The sequence below is a fragment of the Anser cygnoides genome, chromosome Z (genome assembly GCF_040182565.1).
Source record: "Anser cygnoides isolate HZ-2024a breed goose chromosome Z, Taihu_goose_T2T_genome, whole genome shotgun sequence".
Taxonomy (NCBI): Eukaryota; Metazoa; Chordata; class Aves; order Anseriformes; family Anatidae; genus Anser; species Anser cygnoides.
Window position 1 is genome coordinate 42,285,685 of NC_089912.1, and position 24,672 is coordinate 42,310,356.

Sequence of the window (24,672 nt, forward strand, 5' to 3'; positions counted from 1 at the left end):
TATCGTTATTTTAATTATTCTTCTGACTATAGTAGTGGCTTGAATTTGAGCCTGGAGCATGACTTCCTCACAGTATCCAAACACAGCATAATAAAATGACTCCCGGAGATTTTTTGGCTTCTCAGTGTGGAGCAGCTGAAGGGAAACATAAGCCTTCAGACAAAGTTCACATATTTCTCCATCTCTCCAGGAATATAAGTTGCTGTTTGTATAACAAATGTTATCTCTTTTTCTGTTAAATGTAGTTCTCAGTCTAGGGAGTCTGGCTCAGTTAACTGCTACCCAAGATACCCCCAAATCAGATGTTGTTTTGGAAGTAGGCATGTTCTAGGACAAGTCTGTCCTTCCTTTCCTCATCTTTCTGCCTTTTATACATCCCCCCCCCCCTTTTTTTTTTCTTCTTATTTGTCACTTCTCTATTTCTCCATTTTTTTCTACCTTCTCTTCAAACAATGCCTTAGTTCTTTTTTAATCACCCTTTTTCTCTCTCTTCTTGTTAGTCATGAATCGATCTTTGCATGCAGATGCCCAGGGGACAGCCTCTCTTTCAGTTTGCTTTGCTTCAGGAGTGAATTTCCCATATGTATTCCTCCCCCTTCTCCCATTTTCCTTTGACACATCAGGCTCTCCTGTTTTATGATAGGATTCTCTCCATCCTAATTACAAAGGGGATCACTCTGCCAGACCCACAATCCAGTGTCCAAGTGTCTGCAAGACCTTTTGCTTGCCTGGTTGGCACTGCTAATCAGTTAGTCCAGTTGTGTTGCCTCTCCAGGAGGACTCCTCTCTTTCCTGGTGTCCAGAGCAGCCACAGTTGTTGTCTTCGTGCTGCTTAGAGGCCTCCACCGATGGGAGCTGCCGAACTGCACTCTTTTTTTGTCTTCATCATGCGAGCAAGTTATTCCCTGGAGATGCATGTGACTATGAAACACAGAAGATTAAGGCAGATATTTCTTCATTGGTGAGATACTAAGCATGTGCAGTCCTCATACACCAGATGGTGTTTATGAAGATACTTAAAGAAAGAGGGCTGAAGTTGCCTTAGCTACCCACCTCTAGTCATTCTCATGAAAAGCCCACTGGGTGAAAGCTGGCTAAGGATTTATTCTAAAGCTGTAAATTATTTTCCTCAGATGCTTAAGGGTTGTGGGAAAGAGCTGAGTGAAAACCTCAACTGGGTTCTACTTTGCACAGCTTTTATTGTACCCCCACCCAGAGGCTGGTATCTAGGTGGTGGTGCACTACTTTGTGTCTCTTTTTCTGAAGATCTGATCTGAAACCTGTCAAAGTTAATGAAAACCCACAGGCTTCGGTGAACTTTGGATTAGGACTACAAACCGTGAAATGGATTTCTTCTGACATATGAAAGATAACTATTCAACAAGTTTCCCGGCTATTTTCTGGTAAAGGCTGTCCCTGCTTCTGAATTTTAGTTTAGAAGGATGCACAGCTTTACTCCCCAGACATGTACTGCTGGGACAAAGCACTGCTTCTAAAAAACGGTGTGCAAAAGGGTGCTAGCTGAAGGAGGAGAATAGAAATTTGCTAAAGAAATTATTCCTTTAAGAAGAAGGCTATGTTTTAACCCTGGCCAAAACTAAGACCGTGTCTTAGCTCTTGCATCACAAGCCTGATGGTGGTGTCACACTGCAGACATGTTGTTCCCTCCCAAAATGATCAACAGAATGATAAAATGGATGCTATACCTCTGATTCCTGAGTAATACACTCAAAATCTGAAGTTTATTTCTATTTAGACCACTTCATATTACCGGAGTGGAATCATCTAGTCCAACTGTTAACCTAGTGCTGCCAAGTCTACCACAAAACAATGTCTGAGCACATCTACACTTCTTTTGAGTATCTCCGGGGATGGTGACTCAACTACTTTCGTGGACAGCCTGTTCCAATGCTTCACAACCCTTGCCGTGAAGAAACCTTTCCTAATACCCAACCTAAACCTCACTAGCGTATCTTGAGGTCATTTCCTCATGTTCTTTCACTTGTTGTTTGGGATAAGAGACATCCTTCCCCCCACCCCAACCTCCTTTGAGGTAGTTGTGTAGAGCAATAAGGTCTGAATAAAGACTGAAGCAAGTAAGGCATTAAGTACCTCAGCATTTTCCTCATCTCTTGTCACTATGTTTCCCCCCTCCATACAGTAAAGGATGGAGATTCTTTTTAGTCCTCCTTTTCTTGTTTATGTACTTAAAAAAGCATTTTTTATTGTCTTTAATAGTGGCAGCCAGGCTGAGCTCCAGTGGGGCTTTGACCCTTCTAATTTTCTCCCTGCATAGCCTCATGAGATCTTTGTAGCCCTTCTGAGTCTGTCTGTCCCCTACCCCACCCCACCCATACTACAAAGGTCACAAACCCTTTTTCTTCCTGAGCTCTAGCGCAGCTCTCTCTTCAAACAGGCTGGTCTTCCTCCGCACCAGCTCATCTTTCAGCCCATGGGGACAGCCTGCTCCTGCTCTTTTATGATTTCCTTCTTGAAGAGTGTCCAGCTTTTCCGGACTCCTTTGCCCTTCAGGACTGCATCCCAAGGGATTCCACCAACCAGTCTCCTGAACAGGCCGAAGCCTGCCCTCTGGAAGTACAGGGTGACAGTTCTGCTAACACCCCCTCCTTACTCTTCCAGGAATTGAAAACTATTAATTCATGATCACTGTGGCCAAGACAGCCTCCAGCCTTCACATCTCCCATGAGCCTTTCACAGTTCACAAGAAAAAGGTCCAGCAGGATGCCTTCCCTAGCTGGCTCACTCAGCAGCTGTGTCAGGAAGTTATCTTCCACACGCCCCCAAAACATCCTAGACTGTTTCCTCTCTGCTGTGTTGTATTTCCAGCAGGCATCTGGTAAGTTGAACCCCCCCCCCCCCCCAACAAGAACAAGGGCTACTGGTTGTGAGACTGCTGCTTATGGATTTCAACTTGTAACACAAAGCCTGTGTAGATCTTATCATATGTGCCTATAAAACAAAAGGAAATAGTACTTGTAATGTTTGTGCTTCAGTTATAGCACTGTCATAATGGATCCCTGTCTGTAAGTTGCAGGAAAAACAGCTTGCCTGCTACAAAACAAAAATTTCATAATGTCAAGGAAGTCTACTTAGGCTGTTATTTATTTATGATACTTACACCCCTCCCCCCCTGCCCCCCCCCCCCCCCAAAGTATAAGCAATACTCTTATCTTTTTCATTTTACCTTGATAATGTATTCCTTTTGTTTTATATGATATTAGAGCTTCACATTTCTTCCGTGTTATATGCATGGTTCACATAAACACACTGGACAACTGCTGACCTCACCAGCTAAAAAGCATGTAGTCTCTGTAAGGAATAAACATGCCGGGAGCTTAAATACAGAGTTTGCTCTCCCAAGGGCACACAGACAAAGTGTCACAGCTAGAAATAGTATTCGAGAGCTCTTGCCTTTAGTCTCTTTTATTATGCCCTGTAAAACATGCATTGTCCCAAAGCAGTTATGTATATTTTGCTTCCCTTGATTGTAAAGGGCCCTGTGCACAGCCAGAGCAGCATGAATGGGAGTACGTGTAACCAATTGTCACACTTCACAGCTGTAAATCTTGTGCAGTGCAGATGTAAGGCCCTGTCTGTGCTTTCTGGGAGAACTGTAGATTAAGAGGCTGCCAGATTTTGAAAAAAGTGCTGGGGCCTGAGGCATGGCAAGAGTTGGGGATGTAGCACAAATCATAGCAGATACAAACAGAGTCCCAAAAGAAAAGCTGCTCGGCTCTTCTTGCAATTGCTTCACATGATTGCCTTCTGTATTGGGGTTGGGATGGGGTCAAATCTGAATGGAGACAATTAAAGATGTCCCTGGATCCTCCTTCTTTCCCGAAAAGGAAACATAGGAAAGTGTTACAGGTCTAGGAAGGAAACCCTTGTTTTCTTTAAAGTTTTTTGTTTGTCTGCTCAGGTTGTTAAAAGATTTTGAAAGTTCCTACTGTGTGTGGTGGGAGAGTAATATTAGTGGGGTGGGTGGCACACAGATCATGGCCAACAGTAGGTCTGCAGACTTGGAACGCTGCTGAGCAAACATTGTAAGAAAAGCGAGAACAGGTTTGCATTCTCCCATGTCCTGGAGTATTGTGGGGCGGGTACAAGTCTGCTGGCAGCAGTCGCTTGGGAAATGGTCCTCAGGTCTGTAATTGTTTGTGCTGGCAGCTGATCTCAGACTCTTAGATATTATGTTCATATGATCAGGGAAGAGAAATGATCAATGCAGTTAGTCCCCACTTACCGATCCTCAGGCACTGAGCGAGACAGTCTGTGCTGAGCTGTGCTCCAGAGCGCTGTCACATTCTGGTCTTGAGTGTATTATTTCAAATGCATTATTTTTAGAGCCTTTGCGTCTATAAAAGCCTATGAATGTTGGATTGGGGCCAGCTTTGACTGCATTTCTACAAGGGGTGGCCACAAATTGCTGTTCAGGGTGTTGCAGCAGACGACATACAGATCTGATGAGCTCCAAGACTATTCTGGGCCACGTGTGCTTTTCTGTGCTGTTGGGGAACCAGCTCACGAAAGGTACTTGCATGCAGTTTATCATCAGACCTAAGGCAGTCCACAGCTGTGCAGAGGAGTATGAATTGATTTCAGGAGTTAGCCTTAGCATGCCATCGGCAGGCAAAAGAAAGCAGAGCCCCTACCCATCACTGTGTTTCAACTGCATGTCTGCTTCCTTTTCTAAGATACGGCGACAGGATCACATCTCTGTGCCATGCATCATATCCTCATTGCTGCTGCTACGAACAGTCTTTTGCCTCCTGTTTCCTATACGAATTCAATGATAGGATTAGCACTGCAAGCATTAATTTTTCTACCACTGCCTCTCTGTTTATCCATGGCCCTATTAAAATAATTTAATGTTTTAGAGGAAAGGTGGAATATAATATCAAAAAAAATATTTCTTCTCAAGGGAAACTGTAGCAACAGTTAAAGAGAAGAACACAGGTGCCTTAATTTCTGTAATGACAAAGGAGATGGTAGAAGCAGGAGCAAGGTGTCATTTATTATAAAGTCTTGGTCTCCCCTACTTTCGCTACTATGATCACTGTCCAGGAAACAACAGAGCAATGCAGACAGAGCATGTGGGCATTCTGATGGGATCTTGTCATACATATTTCCACCACAGATCTACCAGCTGCCACTACAGTATCAAGGGAAGAGGTAGAGACGAGACCCAGGAATGCATCAGGGACCAAGAAGAAGTTAGAGACAGACAACTTACAACAATTTACCTCCGGGTACAGAAACCAGAACTGTTGTTTATACATATTTTGAAAGCAAAGCCATCCGAAACAGTGTCCTATGGTTCTGATGTTGTATCAGTGTATGTATCAGTGTTTTGCAAGCACAGGTCACTTGGCAAGCCAAGCAGCATGTCCATCCTTGTGCAGAGCTGGCAGATATATTGTGAACTCTTCAAAATCTATTCTTTCCTGTCAACATCTCAGCTCATAAGCGGTGAAGCTCTGGAAACAAAATAACAACAATTTTTACAGTGGAAGCTCCCAGAAGGCCTGATGCGCTATCCTTTATACTCTCACTCACTTTTGGAAACCTTCGAAAGTAGAAGAAACGACAATATTTGATTAGGATCTGTGTATGCATTTTTCAGTGGGACAGGACAGATTTCCATCAGTGCCTAGAACAGCCTAGGCATTGTTAATATTGGCTTAATAACAGCCGCTCACTATTGTTTGAGTGAGCAGCTGATATTAAGATAGAGTATGTTGCTCAAAAATGTTCCTGGAATGTGCACTATCCACTTTTCCAATCTTTACGCAGAAACTATCAGGCAAAGAGTTTAGAAAACACCACAGGCTGTTGGACTTCAGACTGAGAATCAAATCTGACAATGAAGCAGCTCGTTAATCAAATAGTACTGTCAACCATACTGCTGTTTTTTGCAGACATCCTAATTTCATATCACCTGTTTGCCAGAAGGAACATAAAGGGTGTGTTCTGCCAACAGGAGCAGTGACCTTGGAGAGTGTTTCTCATTGGTGTTTTTGGTGTAGGAGAGTTTGAGCATTTGTTGACAATTTTTGTAATATTTTTAGAGTTCAGCCCTTTCACATATATAAGCACACAGTAAAAATGTGTTAGTGATCACAAGAAATCCAGTGTAACTGGGAAAATTCAACAGATACCCGTACTCTGTGGTTGGTACCATCTGGCAGTGATCACCATACACTGCGTTTTTATTTGCTAATTATTTTTATCCTTTCAAACAGCAGGGATGCATGCAAAACCAACGGATTTATTTTTGATTTTGATTTTTTGAAAATGTGCCTGTTGTGCAGCACCAATTTTTGCAAGCTTGCAGAAGTAACAGATTATTGCAAAGGTTGTGTTTAAGCTGGACCTTCAGTCTCCGCGGCGGCACCCACGTTTTTACAGAACAGAAGCTGGGAAAGCTGTTGATGTGACACATTCCAAGGGTGACAAGTCCCTGTTCCTGCTGCTGTGCTGGGAGCGTAGCAACACCATTCACTCAGTTTCAGTGGCGTCCTGTACGCACCATCTTTGAACTGCTGATGGCAAAAGGAGATTTGACGCATGTAGCCAGTGAGATGATGGTGGCAGCAGCCTCACCACAAGTGTGGACAGCTATCTAGCAACCCTAGTGGAATTGTTTTGCCTTGTCTCCAAACTGAATCACTAGTAAGTCCCCTGTTTTAACCGTGAGATGACAAATCAGGTTCACACACAGGCGCTTGTGTCTCACAGGCACTAATCCCAGAAAACAACGTATTACCTTCACATAAACAAATAACAGCATGTGAAACTTGTGATTTGAACCTCTGTATATTTAATAGACTTTTTTTTTTTTTTTTGGCTTGCTAGTACTCTGGCATTTATAGACTCCCTTGCTAGATGATCCTGTGTTCCACCTGCATTTCCAAAGTACACATAGCTGTTCCCTCATGATTGCTACCATTGCTTCTCTCTCCTCCCTGTGCAGTACATGTGCTATGAACAAGGCAGTGCAGAATTTGTGTAACGAGGTGTAAGTCACCCTGCACTTTATCTAGAGCTCAGACCACTGTACCAAAGTGCACTGTCAGAGCAAAATGCTGTGGCTGGCAGGTGATTAGAGAGATACCCTATCGTACATTACCATAGCCTGCTGCACAGTGTGGACCCTGGCACAAGGAAATGATAAAATGATCTATATATGGTCTACCTTCCTGTAAGCTGAAGTGAGTAATACGTTAGCCAAAACTGTACGTAGTTACCATGTTAGCTACCACTTCCCCTCCTCGCAGAATTACAGCTTTGTGTCACTGATGTTTTTTCTAAAAAATACGGAGTGAGGCCGTTGTTGGCTGGGTGGACATTCAAGATCTGGGGAGAATTTTTGTAACCTTTACCCTGTTTTATGAATATCGGACTAGCCATGTGCTATCCCTAATAAACTAAGCTTCTCAGTGCTCTTATTAGGAGGACAAAGCATCGTCATTCTCCTAAACTCACTTAAGGCATACTTGCTTGATTTCACTCAAATAGGACAAAGTTTTGCAAATGACAGACTATGTTCTAGGAAAAACAGGCTGTGTTTTTCCTGCAACTTGTGCATGTGGCCACAAACCTGCACACAAAGTTGCAGCAAATGCCAGCAAATCTGGCGTCCTTTATTGCATATGCAGTCAGTGTAATGGAAATTTATCCATCTGTATAACATACATAGAAAAGTGCGTTGCATTCCTTTTACTGTCTTATACCTCCGAAAGCTAAAAGTGTAGAAAATAAGGGACTAATTTCATAATATTTTAATATCAGTGGAGGGCGCTTTCTCTTCCTTTACTCTTTTCTATATTGTTTTGAAAGAGAAAAGACTAAATTCTGGCTACACAGATAGCCCAAGTGAACTATCAAGAGTGAATATAGATACTGACTTCAGGTAATATTCTTCCCAAGAAAACTGCATAACCAGTGTTGAAGAGTAACGTTAGTCAGTGAACTCTCTGAAGCAACTTTCAGAGATATATCCTATGAATGAAAAACCCGTTTTGCAAAGCAGGACAGGGAAGCTGTCAACATACCATAGGGACAGAAGCAAGCTGAACAGAAAGAAGTTACACGATGAGGATCCTGGAGAGATTCAACCAGCTCCCAAAGCCAAAATGTTCTTTGCTAAGGTGTTTTTTTACTGCATACTGAGTGCGTATTTATTTTATGTCTTTCTACAGAGACATCATTGTCTAATTGTAACTCTTGCAGCTAGCCCAGATTTCCCATGAAGCAGTACGTTTTCATATCAGAGCATATCGGGCATTTTCTCTAAATGAGGCTGCACAATTAAGCAGGAGAGCTGATACTTTGAGGCAAACGCTCCAGAGCTGCAGAAGCCACAGTGATGATGCCATTTGGAGAAGCTACGCCCAGGGCCAGCATCCAGGGTTATTCAGAGTAACTCAGAGAGTATACAAAAGCTGGGAAGGGCAGAGAAAACCTTTTTATCATCTGCCTGTGATAGTATGCCTGTGCTTCAGTAACACAGGACTGCAGTCAGATTTCAGCTGACAGTTCCTCTGGGGACTGCCGCAGTGGGAAATAAACCGCTCCCTGATTCCTATTTGTTGTTGTTTTGTTTGTGCATGCCTTTTATTTTTTTTTTTTTAGCATGACAAAGCAATTACCTAAATAGAGAGTTTCTATGTCTGCAAACAAAGAGATGTGTTGGAATCCAGATGAAACACTCATTCTGAGTGCATTTCTTTTAAAATGGAAGTAGAAAATACTACCTAATACTAATTCCTATGTGAGCACATAATTACTCCTATTTCCAGTTAGCAACTGAACTCCAGCTCAATACAAAGCACTGTAAGTAAATCCAGTTCTAAGGAGTAAAAGAATTAAAACATGCAGAACATTATGTGTGCTGCTTGATCTTAATAGTGAATGTCAATCTTTTCTAGTAAATTCTCACTAGAAAACTCTAACTAGAAAATTCTCACTTCTTTGCTTTCATTATGTAAATTAATTGGTTTGTGTAAGTGTTAGTTTTCACTCAGTGCTTCAGACTGCACCCATTTTAGTGGAAGATTTTTTGGAGGTATATTTTCAAGGCCAAAGGAGGTCATTAAGTGTACATGCTGTAAAATGCAGGCTACAGAACGACATCCAGTGATGGGGAAGCCTGTAATTATTCTGATGTAAGAACAGACCCTGTGAAAGTACACATAAGTCAGTATGCACTTAGAACAAATACATGCATATGTATTGTGCAGAAGAAAAGATCATATTACTTTTTGTCTGCTATAAAGAAACGTGTTGCAAATGTGTGTTTTTTATATCCTATAATATGCTCTGCACCTCTGAAGAACGCAACATGGACTCTAGATGCTCTCCCTTGAGAAAAGGAGACAGGAGGTAAGGGAGATCATTCATCTCCCAGCAGCTGCCTTCAGCGTTTCAGTCCTTTCTGATTTTGGTACATAGCCCTGACTTAATGAAACATTAATAACAAACAACAACAACAACAGAACCCAAAAACACAACAACAACAGAAGAGAAGACCTTATTTTGTTTCATGTTTATTATTTTTGATAATTTTATAAATATTTTGGATGCTTAAAGTATAAATCTTAAGTTCCTCACGCTAGACCAGATGTTCAAGGGAATCATAGAGCCATTAAGGTTGGAAAAGACCTCCAAGATCATCTGGTCCAACCGTCCACCTACCACCAATATTACCCACTAAACCATGTCCCTAACCCTTTCCTTAAACACCTCCAGGGACCTTGAACTCTCTCTTCAAAGAACCAGACCTTGAAAGACAGGATCCTCAAAGAGATTAGACTGACAGGAAGAAACAGAGATGTCTGGCAAATTAAGTTAACGACATATGGAGGAAAGGGAATGCATTAAAACTTAACTTCACTGGATGCTCTGGGGAGTTACATGCCTGTTGTTTGGGACCTTTGGGAATAACAGTAAAACTGTTGACTATACTCATACTAAAACATGTCTAGTGTCTTTCTCTAGTAGTCTGAAATTTTCCACCTGTGCTGGGTGATAGCAATCTGACAATACTTTGATTATGGATCTCCAGAGAATGATCTCATGACTGGATTTGACCATCTTGTTCTACCAGAAAACTTTCAGTAGCTTTGGCAAGGTGGAATGATGTTTTCTTTTTTTATTATTATTATTATTTTTTAGTTTTTAGTTTTATTTTTTAATGAAAGGATATTGACAGTTGGACTGTTTTAGCTTACCATTTGGCAGGGAAAAAAAAAAGGCATATTAGGAAAGAAACAAATGGTTCAAGGTAATCTATTTCTATCTATTTCTCTACAAAGTCTTGAGAGTTACTCCTTCTCTGTCAGGTAACAGGAGAGGTAAAGTAGTATTAAAAAGGAAAAAAAAAGAAAAGGTCTTTGAGGATGAAGCAGAAAAGAGACTGGGAAGTAGGACTGATAAGGAAGAAGTTAGCAATTTCAGTTGCTATTAGACAGTAGTAAACTTGTTAGGTAAGATGTATACACGAAAACTTCTTGATTTTAAATCCTCTTTCTCAGTTTGCTTTGGAGTGGAAGAAGTGAAGAGCATAGCAACAAATCTGCTGATGTCAAAAGTGCAATCAACACCTCTAATGAAGTGAAGCTTTTTTTTTTTTTTTTTTTTTTTTGTTTACATTTGGTGTTTTAGGATCTTTTTTCCCATCGATCCTTGAAAAGAAGTTCTGACTGGAAAAGACACAAGATAAAATCTTGGCCTTTAACATGTGAGTGACTAAACTTCTTTGGCTTTCAGAGGGACAGGATTCTCCTGCAGGAAAAGTGAGGCTGTTTGACATCATAGTTCAATAGTTTGTTAAATTCCAGTATCCCAGAGTAATTGTAGGATCTACTTCGACAGATTTTCCTTGCACTTGACTCCTCTCTACCTTAATCCTTTCTCTTTATTGCTGTTGCTGGTGTTGTTCTCTGTTGTTGTTTTGTTTTGTTTTGTTTTGTTTTGGGAGGCAGGATGCAGAGAGGAGCAGCAGGCTTGTGCTTGAAATGCATTCAACCTGGATAGTTAGAACAAGTCTATCATTATGATGTTCTTCTCTGTGACAAAAAAGGTGACTCAAAATTAAATAATGCCCTAAATCGTGCTTTGCTTCATCTAGGCCTGAAGTTAGAGTTATGCTTACAGTTCTTCAGCATCTAGAATTGTAAGACACTGTATTTTTTCTCTAGTTTTTGTGACTTACTTTTTATATGCATTTATTGTGTTTTCATAATGAGAAGAAACACTACCAAGTTGCAATTACTAACCTATGAAAAATTCCATAAAAAGCTTTCTATAAAAAACATCCACAAGAAAATACTTTTAAATCCTTGTGTTGCAGTAAGGACACGAGATATCTTCTGAAGTACCACCAGTTCAAAGACTTTTAAAAGGTGGGATACACAGTCACTACACAGTACTAAGGGAAATATTTTAAATTACTTTTGATTTTTAATTTTGTTTTATCCAAGGGCACTATATATATTTATATATGTGTATATATTTAAAAGTGAAAAGAAAATACTGAAACTTACTCTGCACCAGCTGTATGTCTTTTCCCTGTCTGTGAGATATATATTTATTTTCCAACCTAACATTTTAAATGACATACTCAGGGCTGCACAGAAATCAATGTCAGGGATAGGATTAGAATCAGATTTCTTAAAATCTGTTCACTCTCTGCTAGACCAATGTTTTCTTGCCTGACTAATGCTGCTGGAACAAAACTTTTACAATTTTTTTTAAAGATGAAGAGGCAGAGCTTCTGGAAGTATTGGAGAGATGACCAGAGAGGTGCAGCTCACATCTAACAGTCTGTAGGAGATATGTATTCGAATAGGGATGCTCAAGTGTTCATGGGGAAATTTGTTTACAGCAGTCAAGTATTACCCATGTACTTGTATGTATGTACAAACGACCATAACAAAGGTCAGGAGAAAAGGTAAATACATTTGTGAGTGGTATCCTCAGGATCAAGTGTATTAAACTACTAGTTTTGCAAGGAATGAATATCTGCAAAACAGTGCAACTTAAAAATATGTGTTTCCTCACAAGTAGGCAGAAACCTATGGAATTTGAAACAAAGGCTACAATTCCATCTCTCACACGTGTTTAAACAATGCAAATCACAAAAAAGATCAGCTACCTGCGTGATCAGCAGGTCACACTTACAGTTCATTTTACAGGCATTCATGAATTCAGATAACATATATGATTGCGTGCGTACAATGGAAAATAAAACACTTTTTGTGTTTGAGATGTACTGTAAGTTCATGCCACTGAGGTATTACACCTTAAATAACTAATAAACTTTTAGAGAAGCCTGAACTATTCAAGAAGAGCTTATTCAGAAGGGCCTGACCAACCCATCCTGAACAATCAAAATGTGGCACTTAAAAATGATGTCTCTCTTTTCCCATATATTAGAAAGGTAAACAATTTGAATCCTTGTGCTTCAGATAATGAGGAAGGTACAATGCAAAATTAGAAGGCATTTTCTAAGATATCAAAGAGAAAGTGTTGTTGTTGTTGTTATTTTTAGCATTACTTTTGCTCATTACTGGAGATATCAGAAACATTACATTAAGCACAGACACGTTAACACTGGGCTGGTAGTATCTAACAGCTGTGGATTGTACATGTCAGGAAGGCTATACATCAGCCACTCCCTGAAAACTTAGTACTTCTGTGCTTCAGAACAATCCTCTCGCATGGATTAATTCTCCTGAGTTATTTGTCCAAATATTCAAGAAAGAGTGGATGTACTATCTCCATGGCATCAGCTGCAAAGTACGTTGTACCTCAGGTGTTTTTCTTTCAAAGGAAATTTTAACATCTGTCAAAACCTGATGTTTACAGTGAAGTTCTGATGCAGAGCCCTAGCAACACAACAGAACTCCTATGATAAAGGCTTGTGCTGAATCCTGTTCTCTCTCACAGGACAACTCTTAACGTTAAAAGAAAAAACTGCACTTCAGTCAGTTTTAATATTTATGACATGGATAAAACATTTTTTTCCCTACGATTGACTGATTTGCTGACTTTTTCTGTGCGAATGCATCCTGGTTTCATTAGTATGCCAGCTATATACATGTGTGTGCCAATGTTCACACATCTACTGTTGTGTTTCAGGTTAATTTCATGATAAATAACTATTATTATACAAGTTTGAGTCTTTTTAATTCCTCTTCCTCAAAGCACATCTAATTTTCTTCACTTTAACCTCTAGTCTTGATTTTCACAAATGTTTGCAAACAAACAAACAAAAATTACACAGGCAATCCACCTCCAGCACTTTTCTGCAAATCACTTTACTTCTAGATGACGTTTCTCATACACAATATTTCAGCAGTAGTAAGTCACTAAAACTCATTTCCAGTGTGTAGTGTTTTCAATTACAAATCTGGCTTCACTCTCAGCACCAGCTCTGCCCTGGGCTGAGGGCTGCACTGTCTTGTGAAGCTCATATAAACAGACCTTTATCAAGTTTACTACTTCTAGTACTGGTCCCAAGAGACCTTGCTGAGTTACTTAACTTCTCTGCAGTTTAGCATATGTATAAGTGCATTTCTGTTGGCTCCAAAGAAGTTTTAGGACATAGTTCTGAAAGACCATGGTGGTATTGTGCGCATACAGGAATCAGGAAATAATGCTGAGCTGTTTTGCATTTTCTACTAATTTTTATGCAAGACTGGTTACAGTTGTAGCCTAGAGCATTTGTTAATAGGGACAGTAATGATGGCTATGAAACTTAAATACAGAAGGTTTTTATTTTTATGTTTTTACATAAGAGCCATTGCTCTGCAGCATCTGATGTTTTCGCAACTACCTCTCTGTCAGTATCAGTTACTAATATTTTCTAAAACATTGGTAGGTGATGGCTACTGACAAATGCTGTTAACTAGTTCTGTAACTGTCAATGTCCTTAAATGTTCATAAAATCACTTTTTGCAAACTGCATAGTGTAGTTTCTGAACTCAATTAACTTAATTTATTCTCATTGGATGCATACTGCAGACAGTGCTGGACTTGAAACCTTCACTCTTGCTATTGAAAACGGGCTTTATAGTCAATTAGCTTTTGAGACCTGTCAGCTATTTATGTATCTAAGAGACTTTTTATTCCTGATCTTTCTGTACAGAACAGCTACTCATCAAGACAATCTACCGAGAAAGGGAAAATAATGGGGTTATGTCTCCAGAAGTATTGGCTGCCTGTAACGAAGCAGGGCAAAATTAGTCAATGAGTGGTCCCAGCTGCAGACAGTCCTCACATTTTCTGCTTGCACAATGATTCCTAATTAATATTTTTATCGGTGTTTATTTTTAACATCTTTCTTGTCTTACTTACAAAGACAAATGAGCTGTTTTCTGACTGCCATTGTGTTTCTATGAATCTTGGCAAACAGTTCAGTTCCCTAAACATCGAAGCCCTGTTTTTAGTCAAATTATAACTCTAGGCTTTGCATGTGCTGCAAAGAAGGATTCACTTTTCCTTAAAAAAATATGAAAGAGCAAATTGCTCCCAGTCAGGAAATTACTTATCTTCCTAACTAGATGAGAAGAGGGATGTGCTCCAACACGGCTTTGAACTTGCAACAAAGATTTGTTTCTGACCTAGACAAACGTTTTGTACATACTGTTAAAAAAAAAAAAAAAAGCTCTCTCAGGTGAAAATGCTAAAATGCATGTCTTACTCTGATCATTTTAAGATAGTCTTTAAGGAACAGAAGAAAGGATCAAGCACGGCATTGCTAGTTGGTTGAGGGAAATGATTGTCCTGCTCTACTCTGCGCTGGTGCGGCCTCACCTCGAGTACTGTGTGCAGTTCTGGGCACCACAGTACAAAAAAAGGACATGAAACTGTTGGAGAGTGTCCAGAGGAGGGCTACGAAGATGGTGAAGGGCCTAGAGGGGAAGACATATGAGGAGCGGCTGAGGTCACTGGGCCTGTTCAGCCTGGAGAAGAGGAGGCTGAGGGGGGACCTCATCACAGCCTACAACTTCCTCGCGAGGGGGAGCGGAGGGGCAGGCACCGGTCTGTTCTCTTTAGTGACCAGGACCTGCGGGAATGGAGTCAAGCTGCAACAGGGGAGGTTTAGGCTGGACATCAGGAAGAGGTTCTTCACTGAGAGGGTTGTCGCACTCAGGAACAGGCTCCCCAGGGACGTGGTCACTGCACCAAGCCTGTCGGAGTTTAAGAAGTGTTTGGGCTGTGCTCTTAGTCATACGGTCTGAATTGTTGGGTAGACCTGTGTGGTGCCAGGAGTTGGACTCGATCCTTGTGGGTCCCTTCCAACTCGGGATATTCTGTGATTCTATGATCATGTTCAGTACTACCTTCTGATGGTGAAAGATATTTTTTTAAAATTTGAGCTACCTGTTCAGTCATAAATTACTTTTTAATTGTTTTATATTTTTTAATGATGCCTACTGCCCCAGATCTGTTAAGGACGCTTATCTCAGAAGAACAACCTCTTCCCAAAGCCCTCGCACGGCTCACAGCCCAGAGCTGTGTTGGGGCAGCCTCGTGCCCGCCTGCCGCCCGCACCGCTCCCGTAACGCCGCCGCAAGCTGAGGGGCAGGAGCAATATTCAGGACCGCGGGGGGTGGAAAGCCTCGACGCGCCTCTGCCCTGCCCTGCCCGGCCCTGCCCGCCCGCCAGCGCCGCCCTCTCCGGCAGGAGGTGCCGGGGGCTGGGGCGAGAGAGGCGGCGGCCGCCTTCCTGCTCCGGCGGGGCCAGCCCGGCAGCGGTAACGGCGGCGAGGTGAGCGGGGAGAGCGGCGCCGCGGCCTCCGCCGCGCTGTGGGGCCGCGGCCCGGCGTGTGGGGGCGGCGTGAGGGAGCGGGGAGCCGCGGGGCGGGCAGCGCGGTGCCTCTCGCCCCGCTGTGCCGGGGGACCCGGCCCTGGCGGCCGGGCCGGGCACGGGCGGGCCGGGCTGGCTCCCTCCGGGCCTCCCTCAGCCGCTTTGCAGCCGCTGCTCGCGGCTCCGTGCCAACGGGGGGCGGGGGGGCGGCCGGGCCTCTCGTCCTGCGGCCCCGCTGAGCCGAGGGGTGCCCCGGGGGGCTGCCCTGCCCTGCCTCGGTCCTGTGGCAGCCCGCAGGGGATGCCCGTGTCTCTGGTTGAGCCCGTGCCAGTCTTGCATCTGCACAGCACCGTGCTCCCGAAGAGCCGCTCGCACCGCTGGTTTTCTGCGTTTCTTACTTCGTAGCGGGCGGTCTGTGCGCTTCCCAGCGAGACCACGCGTGTAGCCGGGCAGGGCTGGGAGCAGCGCGGTGGTGGTGTGGCTCTCTCAGTGCCTGCCTAAACCCGCCGTGACCCTTTTCCACTTACTGTGTTTCAGGATCAAGTTGGGGGTCCTTTTGATTTAGATCCTAACAGGGTAGTTCATTCCGCATGGAAAAAGCACCGAGAGCAATCTGTTTTCTTGAAAAGAAATGAGCAGTCCAAGCGTTGAGGTTGCTCTCGTAACTTTCTCATTTAATTCTCTTTTCGTACACAAATTTTTATGGTTGCTGGTAGTGATGTCTACAAACGCATCCGGAAAATGCGTGCCTGAAAACTTCGTGAGGGTGTTTTACAAGATTTTGTCCTGTTACTTTTGGTTATAGAGCTGCCTTAATCAGAAGAGATACCTAACACAAACCACTAGCGACTTATTAGCTACAAGCCTGCTTGGGTCTTCTCTTCAAAATCAAAAGAGCGTAAAGAGCAGCACGTTGTGGGTGACGGAGTCAGTTCTGGTTGATGGCCTCTTCTGGTCAGCTGCAGGACGAAATTCTTCTGTAAAATTTGTAAAATAGCTGGTGGGGCAGCGGTAGCGACCGGCCTCTCCCTGAGCAGACACCTCTTCAGCGTTTTCATACTCTCCTGATCTGTTTAAAACATGGTTTAAAATGCTTGAGGAAGGGAAGACCTACAGACCCAATCTGAGTATCCAGTGATGATTTTTCCTGAGAATGGTGAAAATGCAGTCGCCAAACCTGTTACACCAAGTGCCTCCCCTCCTCTTCCTGGGGAAAGTGTAACTTGATAATTTGGACAAATAGTGACTCAGTAACATCCTGCAGCATCTGTGTGTGAATTTTTCTGGCTAGTTGCCACCCTGAAGTGAACCAGTTGTCCGGAGCATGGAATTTTGTAAAGTGGCTGTTGCTGAACACTTCAGGATTATTTATTTATTTATTGCTTTCAGCCTGCAGTTTGTGGGTTCCTGTGAAAGACGCTTGGGAAGAAGAGGTGTGGCTCTCTCAGCCCGCAGCATCCTCGTGCCTGCAGCTCCAGGTTGCCCTTCCCAGATACATCTGTGCTGTAAGGTGGGACGAGGAATCGAGCCTACTCTGGGAAAGGGTCGCGGCGCTTCCGTGGAGGCTGCTGTGTTTCCCTGCTGGGTTTGTCTTCGTGCTGTTGCTTGTGCTGGTTTTGTGCCTTGCAGTGGCTGAGCAGTCAGCGGGCAAGGGGCAGGCAATAAGTGCCGGCAGGCTACGTGCCGTCCGCTTTGTTAGCTTGTAAGTGTTGGTTAACGAATGAGAACACTTGATCAGGATGTCATTATGATGTTGGTCTGGTGTAGCTTAGTCTGTTGATGAAGCTGATCCATTATATTTTTTAATTTTTTTGGAAAGTAGGGCTCACCCAATAAGGAATTAGGATATCAACCCTCAAGTCTCCAGTGGGTTTTGTCTTCGGGTTACTATGTCTGAGGGGAGGCAGAGGCGTTGCCCAGAAGTCCCCCAGGTTTTTAGTGAGTGCTTTGTTTGGTCTGCTGGCCCTCGCTCGGCGGGTCTCGCACAAATATGCCAAGCTGGGCCCTGTAAGCAGGGAGACTTGGCTTTCCTCTTGGGATTTTGGCACGCACAAATCATCTTGCTTTGTCTTTGCTTATAAAGTCCTTGTCCGGAGTTGGTGCGTTCGTTGGCTGCCTGTACTGGAAGCTGCTTGATAGCAACTACCTACATGACAGCTGTAAAAGAAAGATTTGCTTAGACTGATGGTATTTTCAAACAAGGAAGGATAGATGTTAGTTTGCCTGAATATCCTAAAGTCTAACACACCTCCTTCTCCATGGAGCTCTGCTAGGCTGGCAAAGTAGAAGACTGAAATCGGCTGTGCTGAAGTCAGGAATTTTGTGCTCTACCAAATGTAGAGCACTATATCTGTGATACAGCGTCTGATTTTCACATCTGTAGTAAACATTCATGAGAGATGGATTCCTTCATGTTCAGTAAAATCACTTCCTTACCCATAAAATCAGAAACATATTTTCTTTTCAACTCAAATCACTGTGCCAAACCAGATATTTCCTGGAAAACAGCACGACAAATACATTTCCATATAAATGTATTTACTGAGCTGATTTGCTTATCTTTCCACCAGAACGTGTGTGTATATCCCTGGTAGAAAGTTACGGAGATTTTATTTTTAGGCTGATGAGAGAGGAAATACCGATACTGCAACTGAGGTTATGTGTTGTGTCTGCACTGGTTAGACAGAAGGTCCTTCTGTGTGTCTCTCCCCTTTACTCTTCCTTTTGCCTTTCCTTCTGGTGGCTATAAAATATATTCTCCATTAACATAAAGGCAAGCAACACCGAGTTTTCTAGAGGGGAAAAACATATGGAAGTTGAGCATGCTTTACTGAAATCAGTGCTTGCTTCCCAGCTTTTAGCAGCTGAAAGAAGCAGGAAAGGAATTCAGGCTACTCAGTTTGCACGCTGGGTAGGTGTAACGTTTTGCACCTGTGCTTTAAGGTGTGCCCTGAACTAATCGTTTGTCCTTTGTATAATTGCTTTACCTGCTGAGTCTTCTGGAGCTAAGCAGCTAGTCTAAATAGTAGTTAATTTCCAGTGTAAGCTTCTATAGCTGATAAGATGTATTGCTTCCCCTACTTCTGACTGGCAGGAGGAAAATACCAATTGTTTTATTCAAGTAATGCTTGGAATGACGCACTATATATTGCAGTTTATATTTGGTAATTTTTTCCATGTTTTTAAGTGTGCCAACTAATAAGTTTACGATGAATAACAGGATGCTGGTGACTTCTTGATGGATTTTGATATACATTTTTTGAAGTGTGGTATTTTATTTGTACAAGTATTTTAGATTTGTGGTTTTCTGGTAAGCAAAAATAAACAAATTACTTTGTTCTTAGCTGATGTGGTCATGCCCATTTGCTGCATGTTGTTTTTGCCACTCCGGACATCTGCAGTTCTAGGTTTTCAGGGAGCCTGTGGAGACAAGGATGCCGTGTAAATCTCAGGCGCTCCTCTTAACATGGCACAGCAGGAAGAACAGTCTGTACAATGCTGTACACACTTCCATAATCCTTAGCCTTGTGTTGGAAATGTGTACGTATCTATATGTGTGTGATTTAGTCCGCTGCATCTTGATTTTGTGCTTTATGACTAAAATTTGTGCCTCTTCCCCACCCTGCCGTTGCCTTGCACGTGTCCCTGTGGCTGCTGTCGGGGCTGTGCTGTGTGCGACCGCTGGATCCTTAGCAGAAACCTGGACTTGGGGTGTTGGACCCATGCAACTGTGTGCTTTGTGTGCTTCACCTGCTCCTCAGCAGGACGGGTTTACAACTCATAGAATCATAGAATTATTAAGGTTGGAAAAGACCCCAAATCATCTGGTCCAACCATCCCCCTACCACCAATGTCACCCACTGAACCATGTCCTTGAGCACCACACCCAACCTTTCCTTGAACACCCCCAGGGATGGTGACTCCACCACCTCCCTGGGAAACCCATTCCAATGCCTGACTGCTCTTTCTGAAAAGAAACTTTTCATTTCCAACCCAGACCTCCCCTGGCACAACTTGAGGCCAGCTGCCGGTCAAGGTGCGGCACGAGTGAAGAGGTGGCACTTTCAGGAAGCTGCCTCCTGCCGTTCGGCGCCCGTCCCCGAATAAATAGATAAACTCACACAGTGTTTTCAAATGAGCAAATAGACTTGAAGCACTTATCGGACTGGCAGTCTTGTGCAATTCCTGCTGGGGAAAGGTGAAGAAAGGTTGTGTCTTACGCTGAATCCAAAGAGGAGTGTTCCAGAGTTGGTTTTGCTCTGGATGCATGCACACATTAAATGTAGGTGAGCTGTTGTGGGACCTAAGCACTGGGAATAGAGTAATACCAACATCTCTGTTCCCTGCCAGCTGCTGACATTTTCTTCTTCCCGTGAGATTACAATGTATGTCCCCACATAAACCCTTTGAGAGTTGCTACCATTTATTAATTTATAAATACATTACAGCCTGTAAATTGCATCCATAGGGAAAAAGAAGTCATTTTAAGAGCATTCACTTGGGAGACTGTACGGTGTTTTAGCAGCAAATGCACCCATTTCATGTTGAGATAGTGTCTTGCAGTACATCAGTGTTTGCTGTTTGATCTTCTGTGTTTATTTTTGCTGGCTTTTGTCTGCAGTAGTACACAAAGGAGAGAAAAAAGGTTAATATTAGTTTGCAAGAGAGCAGTCGGTATTACAAACTGTGCCCAAGGTTCCCAGTCCAGTTTGAGGATTCGTTGAGCTAGGTGTTATTGCATTCATTAAGCCCAGATTTTATCGCATCATGGGAAGATTATGGCCTGTTGCAAGCAGAATTGCAGCTGCCCTTTGCCCTCATTCTATGTTGGAATAGGCAGCTCCACATAATAAACCAAGGCTCAACAGCAATTGCTACTCTTCGTTTGTTAAACCTCGCTTATTAAATAAAGCAAGTTTTTTTTTTTGTTGTTGTTGTTAGGAGCAGAAGAAAGCTGAGTATCAAGAGAAACATCACTTGGTACAATTTCCCATTGAAATCAACAGAGTGTTTGCTTAACTTTTATTTATTTATATATTTTTTAGATTATCCATAAAATAATTTGGTACAATCTGATTTGTTTACTGACTGACTAACTAGTGTGGAACCAAAATGTTAGAATCATATTACCAGGGCAAAAAGTTGAACTACCCAAGTTTTGAAAGCAAAGTGTAAATTACTCCTGAAACCATGAGACTTGAATTTCGTTACTGACTAAATGAGATTACAAGGAATGTATCCTCTTATCTCGAGTCCAGCATTGTCTAATTAACTTGCTGGATGGAATATATGATAGAAGGATGGCTGGTTTATTCTGTTCATTGCAGATTTTCATTATATCGTCAAGAATATTCAAGACTTAACCCTGCACTTGATGTGAAGCTTTATGTAGAAACTAATAATATGATACGGCTTTTTCTTTTTTTCAGTCCCTCAGATCATAGAACCATAGAATCATTAAGGTTGGAAAAGGAAAAGACCGTCAAGATCATCTGGCCCAACCATCACCCTACCACCAATGTCACCCACTAAACCATGTCCCTAAGCACCACGTCCAACCTTTCCTTGAACACCCCCAGATAGAAATACCTAGGCAGAATGCCTTCCTTGCTAGGTGTAGTCCATTCAGCTGAGAGCTGTTGCATTACTACAGTAAAAGCTTGATTGTGTGTGTAAAGTAATCTAAGTGGAGGACGCGATATGTATTTTGATTTGTATGACATGTATTTTGATTTGCAGATTTCTACACTGTTGTGGTTGTGTGTTTTCGTTAATTTTTATGTTTTATTTTTTGAAATTGCAGGGCTAGGAAACAGCTGCTGAGGGATGAAGTCTCCACCTCTTCTCGTGGCTGCCCTCCTGGCTTGCATCATCGTTTTGGGTTTCAATTACTGGATTGCAAGCTCTCGCAATGCGGATCTGCAGGTAATGTTCCTATTGGTCTGCACGTGGTCTTGCACGTGTATGGTTAATAAGGGTAGTCCACAGCAAGAGGAATGCTTCCTCTGCATGTGGTGAGCTAGGAACTTTGGCTTGCTGTAGGGGTTTACACAAATATTACAGTTGATGCTCATCAGCCGAGGGAGATGGGGAAATGGGAGGAATGCCTGTTTGTAGGTAAGGGGGACCCAAAACCTGAAGACCTACATATGGTGCCTGTAACTTCCGCACACATGTGGCATTCAGCTGGTTTGTTCTGTTTCAGTTTGCAGATGTGGCATCCTGTTGTTTTTCTTATTTTTTTTTCCCTCAGAGCACATTGCAACTTGCCCCCCGTTTTTTAGTCTGAATGGGCCTCCGTAATTTGCTCATCTCCATAAATTATTTTCCTATATTTTCGCCATTCTGGTGACTTCTGTTTTTTAGTATAAAGTAAGATTGACCTCTTTTGATAAATGTTAGACGAATAAGGATGCACACACACTTTACCACCAAGGACAGAGAAATCTAGCTTGTTCAGAAATGGTATTGAGAAATCTGAATTTGTATTTCTTAGAAATCGTTCCTAAAGAAGGCACACAGCTCACATGGAAATAATAACTCTGCTATTTTGTAGTGGTGACTGTATTTTCTGTGTCTGTTGAGCTTGGGTTTGTTATCCTTACTGGACTGCACATCCTGAGAATTCAGCTCTCCCCGCCCTCCCCTCCCTTTCCTCCCTCGCCTTTCTCCTTTTTTTTTTCCTTTCTTTTTCTTTAACAATCAGCAACAACAAAAACCTGAAAATTTAGTCAGGTGATTAAACATGGCTTATGAGAGCTCTTCCCAAGTTTTTCTATTTAATTATTATTTTCTTTTTAATTGAACTGAATTTTAACACTGCGTTGATGGCTGTTGGAACTGCATTCCTGTTCCACCCCGGAGCTGACACTATTCAAGCAGGGCACGTCTTGGGCCATGCAGTTGAGGGAACGTCTTAGTTTTCCTGTGGTGACAGGGTATGATGTCATTTCTTCTGGAAACTTGGTCATCTCTCCTCTTTCCTTTAGTGAGGGGCCTCAGGGTGGTGGCTACCAGCTGTTTGTAGCTGTGGCAGTAATACTGAGGCTTTGCTGCACAATCATGGGGCAGCTGATATGAAAATAAGCCAGCATACCAGCTTATCTTGGTCTCAATAACGTACAGACATAAAATCCCGTTTACTGTTACTGATTTACTGTATCATCTTGTACACTTTCCCCAAAGAACACCAATGAATGTACTTTCACTTCTGTGTAGTCATGCACTCTGACTAGAATAAAAGCACATCCAAAGCTATGAATGGAGCTTTTAAAACACTCCTAAAACACTCATATAACCCATTCGTTTGTTGGCAAGACTTTGCTGCTATTATGACTAACGCGGAATAAGTGCTTTTTTTTGCCTTTCCAGCCCAGCTACAAGTTGTTTTTTTTTATTTTTTTATTTTTCCCTCCTCCTCTCCATTCTCTTGCAGTGGCAATGAAGTGGAGTAATGAAACGGTGCTGTCCTCCGTCCATTTTGTCCATGGTCTTAAGTAGAAATTTTTGATGATTTGAGAGATGATTTTTTTCCCTCTGAGTAAGTTTAGGATCAACACCAGAAACTGCAGTGATGTCAGAATGGGCATTTTGAGAAATGTTTTGACCTTGTACTTCAGAAAGATTGTAGACATATTTTTTAATGTATTTCGTTTGTTTTGTTTTTGTTCTGGTGTGGTTTTTTTTGTTTTTTTTTTTTCTGTGTGGTTTTTTTTTTTACTGTAAGTATTTAGACAGCTTTGTATTTATTTGATGATCTTTAACTGAAATTTTGATGGCTGCTACAGAATATGAGTTACCAATAATTTATGTAAGTCTGGTGTGTGTGTGTGTGTGTGTGTGTATGCTTACAGGTGGCTGACAGATATCACCAACTGAGGAAATATTTTGATGAGATTAGTATTGTTTGTCTGTTGTATTCTCTGAAGTTAGGTATTCTATGAAAGAATAGAAGAAAAGCCCAGTAAAAAGGAAATTGGGTTTACTTGTTACATATTCCAGTTCTGCCAATGTGAAGTTTGAAAGCATGACCCTCTTAAAACAGTCTCAGTGGGGAAACATTTCTCTTTGTCTTTTGCTAATGTGCTCTTCCCCAGAGTCGGATCATAGGTTTGGAAAGCAAAGTCCGCAGAGCAGCAGCGGAGAGAGGCGCTGTGGAGCTCAAAAAGAATGAATTCCAGGGAGAGCTGGAGAAGCAGCGAGAGCAGATTGATCAAATCCAGTCCTTGCATAGCTTCCAGATGGAAAATGTCAACAGAGCACATCAGGAAGAGAAGGTAGGCCCTGTTCTAGCTACACTTTACAATGAGACTGTGATTTACCATCATGCTCTCTGCAACACTGTAAGGTTGCTCAAATGTGCAAGCTAATAGGGGTATGGTCAACATTTGTGTGGCAAAATGTTTAACATAAATTATCATAATGTTTAGAAAATGGACGTTGAATCCATATTATGAATGGTTTTAAACTAATCGTAGAACTATAGAATATCCCAAGTTGGAAGGGACCCATAAGGATCATCGAGTCCAACTCCTGGCAGCATGCAGGTCTATCCAAAAATTCAGACCATATGACTAAGAGCACAGTACAAATGCTTCTTAAACTCCAACAGGCTTGGTGCAGTGACTGCTTCCCTGGGAAGCCTGTTAGTGAAGCAGTTCACCCTCTCAGTGAAGAACCTCTCCCCGGTGCCTAGCCTAAAAAAGAGTTAGGAGGAAATTCTTCACTCAGAGGGTGGTGAGGCAGTGGCACAGGTTGCCCAGAGAAGCTGTGGATGCCACATCCCTGGAGGTGTTCAAGGCCAGGCTGAGTAGGGCTTTGGGCAGCCTGGTCTGG

The 24,672-nt window shown here is 42.4% G+C and overlaps 1 protein-coding gene and 1 long non-coding RNA gene across 5 annotated transcripts in view; one reads left to right on the forward strand and one right to left on the reverse strand.

Annotated features, from left to right (window-relative positions):
• Nucleotides 1–99: 99 nt before the first annotated feature.
• LOC136789056 (uncharacterized) lies at nt 100–4,552 on the reverse strand. The gene is made up of 3 exons (XR_010827808.1): nt 4,265–4,552; nt 3,206–3,330; nt 100–921 (listed from the first exon to the last, which is right to left on the reverse strand). It is a non-coding gene; the product is annotated as an uncharacterized lncRNA (long non-coding RNA).
• An 11,055-nt stretch (nt 4,553–15,607) lies between these two features.
• Nucleotides 15,608–24,672, forward strand: part of GOLM1 (golgi membrane protein 1) — a 33,191-nt gene continuing 24,126 nt past the window's right edge. Inside the window, exons 1-4 of one of the 4 annotated variants that reach the window (XM_066988432.1) lie at nt 15,608–15,798; nt 17,227–17,347; nt 21,641–21,762; nt 23,934–24,113. In XM_066988432.1, the coding sequence (XP_066844533.1) occupies nt 21,664–21,762; nt 23,934–24,113 (279 nt within the window). In that variant the 5' untranslated portion in view covers nt 15,608–15,798; nt 17,227–17,347; nt 21,641–21,663. The remainder of the gene's footprint in view (nt 15,799–17,226; nt 17,348–21,640; nt 21,763–23,933; nt 24,114–24,672) is intronic. The other 3 variants (XM_066988434.1, XM_066988435.1, XM_066988431.1) reach the window with 3 other exon arrangements.